The sequence below is a fragment of the Micropterus dolomieu genome, linkage group LG15 (genome assembly GCF_021292245.1).
Source record: "Micropterus dolomieu isolate WLL.071019.BEF.003 ecotype Adirondacks linkage group LG15, ASM2129224v1, whole genome shotgun sequence".
NCBI classification, from domain to species: domain Eukaryota; kingdom Metazoa; phylum Chordata; class Actinopteri; order Centrarchiformes; family Centrarchidae; genus Micropterus; species Micropterus dolomieu.
The window spans coordinates 134,217-140,556 of NC_060164.1; the positions used below are offsets into that span (position 1 = coordinate 134,217).

Below are 6,340 nucleotides of genomic sequence, written 5' to 3' on the forward strand. Positions count from 1 at the left end.
GGGGGGGGGGGGCAGTATGTCATTTGGGTGAAATGACCCTTAAGAGCAAATTGGCCCAAAATATAAACATCCAGTCAGTGTGTTTAGAAGAAATACCTGTCCGAGCAGCACTTCTCTCCGCTCTGCCCAGCTCATCTTTTCCTTCACATGTGTCTTGATTGTTGGCCTCCAGCTCTTTGACTTCAGCCTCGTGTTTCTCGGGCAGGTTGATGGAGGACAGGACCGAGTTGGTCCTTGGGCCCAGAGACTCCCAGCTGGCTGTGACAGGCCGGTTCAGCTGTGCCGTCACCTCCCTCACCTGCCCACAGGGACCAAATACTTTCAGTCTTTAGCTGAGGGAACAAAAACCACTGACATTACAGCTAAAAAACAGAGGCATGTTTGTGGCCATCCATGTTACTGTATACTGAGATCTGTGTTAATGTAACGCCAAGTGTATCATTATGATACATGAGTTTTAGAGACCTCTGCATTCTCAGGTTGACAATTGTTTCCCCAAAAAACTGATGTATACAATCAGATACATGCAATGCACGGATAATCCACCAGGGGGCTGCTATTCATCCACCATAGGTCCTTCAATTGAGACAGCCAAAATGGAAGTTGTCAATCGGTGACCTACAGGTGGTTTTGCAGGGAAACTTTTGCTAATTTTAAACGAGTTAAGGTGAGAAAAACATTCAAATTGTTTTGGATGCTTCAATATGAATATTTACTGGATTGAAGTATAGTTACTTAATATTATATTATAATAAAACTCAGTTTTATTACATATCCATCATTATGCATTCCATTCAGCTACATACACCCTTTTAACTAATTAAAAGGTTGAAGATAGACATAATTGGGTATATTTTGAGTAGAAATTGAGATATTTTTAGCCTATATTGTATTTTCCTGCTCTATCGAGATGCTAAATGTAATTGGATGTTTCCAAGACTTACTTCATAATAATTGTCTTTTGGTCACTGAATTTAAATAAATAATCCAATTCAGAGGAGAAATACACAGTAATTTGTGTTTGGCTTGTAATTTTTAAGTGGCAAATAAGTACAACAGCAAGATATCCTGATTATGGGTGGCAATTCAAGTGACATGGAGCAGTTAGGGGAAGATGATGATGCTGAAACATGTTGTGTTCTGCATGTTTTTTGTTGTTTTAAAAAAAACATGATGTGGGCAAAACATTACAATAAATTCCAAATGTATCAAATATGATACAAAACAAGACTCATACCTTCAAAGAGCTATTCAAATTTTATTTTATTATTGGCATTAGGGGTAATAACTCCATTTCCAAAAAAAATTGAGTTTTCCTGGCAATTGTTTGATCGTTTACGGGGTATCAAAGAAAGATTTCAAAAACAAAGCAGGACCGGACAGCTCTCCTTAAATTTTCTGTCCATTTAGTAAGAGCTCTGGGCGACTCCTCCCTTTCCCTGTAGCTTGTGACGATGTTAATTAGCATTTCCACATTAACATACCCCTACTTTTAGAGATTTGTACATCAGTTGATCTAATATACAGCTTCATTTAAGCAGGGTTTGGAAGAGTACTAGAATTTTAAGTAATATTACTTGTGTAAATATCTACTTAGACAAAAATACAAAGTACGTCAGTTAAAATTTACTTTACTGGGATAAAGAAAATGTCACCAATGGTGGTTATATGACAACCTATTCAATTAAATAACATCACACCACTATGTCCAAACCAACAATATATTCCTTTTCTAAGACTGAGAATCAATTCTACAACAGCCTTCCTCAGTGTATTCTAACTAGAATTAACCAGGAAAGAGACAACACGCAGACAATTAAACAAAATTGGCCAATACTAAATTTCAAATGTTGTGGTTTTCCAGACTTGTTTGGATCCCGATCATTGCTGCTCGCGGCTATATTGATAAGATTCAAATTATTAGAGAGAAAATTCACCAACTGGTATCAATTCAGACTTCTCTTCAAACTCAGGAACCTTTCCCACTGTAACCAGTCCACTCGGCCTCTGTCCCACTGTAACCAGTCCCTCTCTATGCTGCTGCACTCCACAACATTTTAGAGTGAATCAGTGAGTCACTGCAGTCACAACTGTGACAGATTATTTAAAAAAAATAACAAAACTAAAAAATAAAGTAGAAAGACCTAATCCCATGAACATTTAGCTTGTTAGTCAGACCCAGCAGGCACCTGTTGTTCACTCATCATTGTGTATTTGGGTTTGGTCACTTGGCATGCTCCCGGGGTGGTGAAACCAGAGATTAATTAAAGTATGCCATCTTTTTGTAACCTCTGCAGAGGTCCAGTAATGCTATCCTTAACCATATCCCATAGTGACATAATTTAACTTTATTATCTTACATTGTTGTACTGTTCAAACTGCTAAGCCCAGCCCGGTTGGGACTGCACCTCTCTCACCGGCAGACACTCGGCAGGTGAACGTTTACATTGAGAACATGTATGTTTTCAAGGGGGTCACTTCTCTGGACATGGAGCTCTCTGGAGCGCTGCCCTCCTCCGGCTGCAGCTGCGGCTTCTTCTCTGCTGCAGCTGCAGATTTCTTTAGATCTATTCTTACACCGTTTATCAGGACTCTCTCTGACTTTGTTTTTTTACACTGTATGCATGTGACCTCAAATGTAGCAAAGTGCTCTACTTGAAAACACAAAATGTCTTAGCTAGAACACATAGGACTCAGCTGAAACAGTGAAACACGCTACTCTTAAAATTTGACCCTCAATGGTTTTGGAAATGAATAGTTAGATGTTTTATTCTATGTGGTGGTGGTGACCTCCACCTGTTCAGTCTCAAGGAGGTGGAGGCTTTGCAGGAGATGCTGTGTGGCATCACCTTGCCTGGCAGGGAGGAGCAGCAGCCAAGTGACTCCTTGATGATTACATTTATCCTCAACATGGCCTTATTTAAAAATGCAAGAGCAATCCATAAATGTTATTGTTCTCAAACCTAATAGGACCACACCACACTACTTTAAAGGTCAGATTTTTTTTTTTTTTTATCCTCACTTGGCCAGAGTGATCAAACTAAATACAATCTGCAGAGTACTGTACCGGTACCACTGTACCTTACAGATTTAGGGACCATACTGTTGGTGTTGCATGTTTTAACCCATTTGTAATCACCCATGTGCCACGGCCTGAGCTAAGTCACTGCTGCATGGGAATTCAGTTGCAGCATAGGAATGTTGTTGAAGATTCAAGTGCCAACAAACATATCATACTGTTGCTGTATTCCACAGATATACAGCATATGTGTGGCTTTACAGCAAATGTTTCAGGATCTTTTTCACAAAGTGCAACATCCATCTACTGCCCTCAATATTTTTTTTACATTAGCGCTCATCAGTGTGATGATTTTTGGAAGATGACTATTATAGGATGTTGAGGCGTCACTGAATGCACCATCTCATAACTGCAGTTTTACACAACAATGATGTAACTGAAGGCAATGCATTTCTCACAACAGCTTGAGCCAGGTGGATTTTCAGACCAAGGTGAAATGAATGCAATTTGAATACGTACTCTGTGGAAAATTATCAAAGTATGAGTGATTTGTAGTAACGGGTTTCAACACACTAGTGTGGTCCTTGAATAAAAAGACAACGTGTTCACAGCACTGACCTGTCTGGACAGCAGCTGCAGCTCCTCCAGCTGCTCTGGAAGAGGCCAGAACTCCTGGTCCACCTCCCCACATACACACCTGGACCGTGGAAGAACACTGGTTGAGTGGATAAAAGAAGCGGAGGTGGAGGAGGATAGTGCATGGTGCTGATGATGGTGACCTTCACACCGATTCGTTCCATCTCTGTTCTTACTGCCGTCCAGACTGTTCAAGGACAAACCCACCGGGTCTGTTCGGGACATCAGGGCACTGGAGGACAGACCATCTGAGGTGAAGCCCTGCAGGTCAGGAGACATATGACTCACACTGAGTGTGCTTCTTTCTCTGGTTTGCCCTGAGCCACTCACAGTAAAGTCCAACCCCGACAGGCTGGTGGAGCTGCAAAGGTGGTCCAGTTCAATCCCTGAGTCCTGAAGGTTGGGGTCTGTTTGGAGGACAGAGTCTCCTTGGGGCTTGGAGGTGTCCCACTCACTGACCACCGGTCCTGGTCTCAGAGGGTAGGTGTAGTCCAGCAGGGCCTGGTACTCCTTGTTTGGGTCCCATCCTGCAAAATGCCTGTCTGGAGATGGAGGCAGAGCTTTAGGGATGGCACAGGCCCAGTAGTTCGCCTGATAGGGAGACATCAGGTGTCCTTTTGAGTGTCCTCCAGATGAGCATAGTTTGGTCTCTTCCCCACCTCTCTCTGTCCCCCTCCCCAGCCTGAGCCGAGTATGGCCTGACCTGGAATACCCTGAGCGAGGGGTGTAGGTAGGATACAGGACAGTGGAGGTCAGTCGCGGCCTCAAAGGAGGATTTAATCTCTGGACCTCCAGGATGGAGCTTGAGAGGCTCCGCTGAGCTAATCTGCTGCCAGGGAAAGCACCTAAGGGTGAGCTGAGGTCTTCTCTAGAGACTGAGGGAGCTGAGATGTCACTGCGAGAGAAGGCCAGGCTCTCTGGGGTCATCTCTCCTCTTGCTCTGGTCAAGAAGTTCATGTCAGTGTGTTGCGGATTTTCTTCTCTTCTGCTAACACCCAAATGTTTCTCCTACAAGGCAGGAAACGGACAGAATTAAAAACAGATACTGTAACATTGCTGGCTTCATCTGTCTGTTAAAGGAAAGGCTTTGGGACATTCAGACACATACTGTAGGTTTCTGTTATGTACATGTACTGTAATGGCTCTATTCAAACGTGACAGGACCGTTGCAGAATCAGCCCACAAATCTCACATGATATTTAGTATCTGGTCCACAGAGGGAGTGCTGTCACTGCTGGAGCACAGCGCTGCGTGCAACAGTAACGATCTGAAGGAAGAGTTCTCACTTCTCTCACAGGCTGCATCACTGACAGTGGCTCCACAGTCCTGATGCAAAGCAGGAAAAATGTGGTGGTTGCCATTGGCTAATAACTTTCACTGGCGTTTGAAAAACTCCAAACGTGACAAGACGACTTTTGAATCAGTTTCTTTTCCCAACACTACCACACCCACACACTCTCATTCCATACAAGGGTTTTCTGTATTCCTGCTTTGGCAGCAGCCAGGTCAGAGCTTAAACCTACAATGACTGCTCTACTTGCTACATCCGCAGCAGAAGAGAAACACCCATAGGTGTCATTTACACTGGGGATCCTGGTGACATGTCCCAACCACTTTTTGAAAGCGTTTGTTAAAAATGTTCTGAAAAATAGCTTACAACAAGAAATGTTAAATAACAAATGAAAGTGCTATGAGAAAATGTTTTTGGCACAATAAGAAAACATGCAATGTAAATATAGAACAAAGAAATAAAACAGATCTGCATTGTTAAGCTAAAAGATTTATTTTTTTATTGATTACTTCATTATATTCTATTTTTATATTCTGAATTTTCACCTGCCACCTGAATTTTGTATTGCCCTTTATATAAATAAAGACATTTCCACCATAAATTGGTGCAGAAAATGTCTCTAGAATGCAGGGAATTAAGTGTTTAATGCTCAAAATCTTCTGGAGGAGAGTATTTAGTCAATGAAAATTTTTTTTAAATTACATTTTAAAAATAAAATCATCTATTCTTGTGACCCCAATATCCTGCATTGTTACGTCTCACGGACTACAGTGAGGAAAATAAGTATTTGAACACCCTGCTATTTTGCAAGTTCTCCCGCTTAGAAATCATGGAGGGGTCTGAAATTGTCATCGTAGGTGCATGTCCACTGTGAGAGACATAATCTAAAAAAAAAAATCCAGAAATCACAATGTATGATTTTTTAACTATTTATTTGTATGATACAGCTGCAAATAAGTATTTGAACACCTGTCTATCAGCTAGAATTCTGACTCTCAAAGACCTGTTAGTCTGCCTTCAAAATGTCCACCTCCACTCCATTTATTATCCTAAATTAGATGCACCTGTTTGAGGTCGTTAGCTGCATAAAGACACCTGTCCACCCCATACAATCAGTAAGAATCCAACTACTAACATGGCCAAGACCAAAGAGCTGTCCAAAGACACTAGAGACAAAATTGTACACCTCCACAAGGCTGGAAAGGGCTACGGGGAAATTGCCAAGCAGCTTGGTGAAAAAAGGTCCACTGTTGGAACAATCATTAGAAAATGGAAGAAGCTAAACATGACTGTCAATCTCCCTCGGACCGGGGCTCCATGCAAGATCTCACCTCGTGGGGTCTCAATGATCCTAAGAAAGGTGAGAAATCAGCCCAGAACTACACGGGAGGAGC

General features: G+C 42.0%; 1 protein-coding gene across 1 annotated transcript in view; it reads right to left on the reverse strand.

Moving 5' to 3' along the window:
• LOC123984452 overlaps positions 1-6,340 on the reverse strand; it is a 17,216-nt gene that overhangs the window by 1,863 nt on the left and 9,013 nt on the right. Inside the window, exons 4-5 of the mRNA XM_046071364.1 lie at positions 3,638-4,663; positions 97-298 (exon numbers count right to left, since the gene is read on the reverse strand). Coding sequence (XP_045927320.1) covers positions 97-298; positions 3,638-4,663 — 1,228 coding nt within the window. The remainder of the gene's footprint in view (positions 1-96; positions 299-3,637; positions 4,664-6,340) is intronic.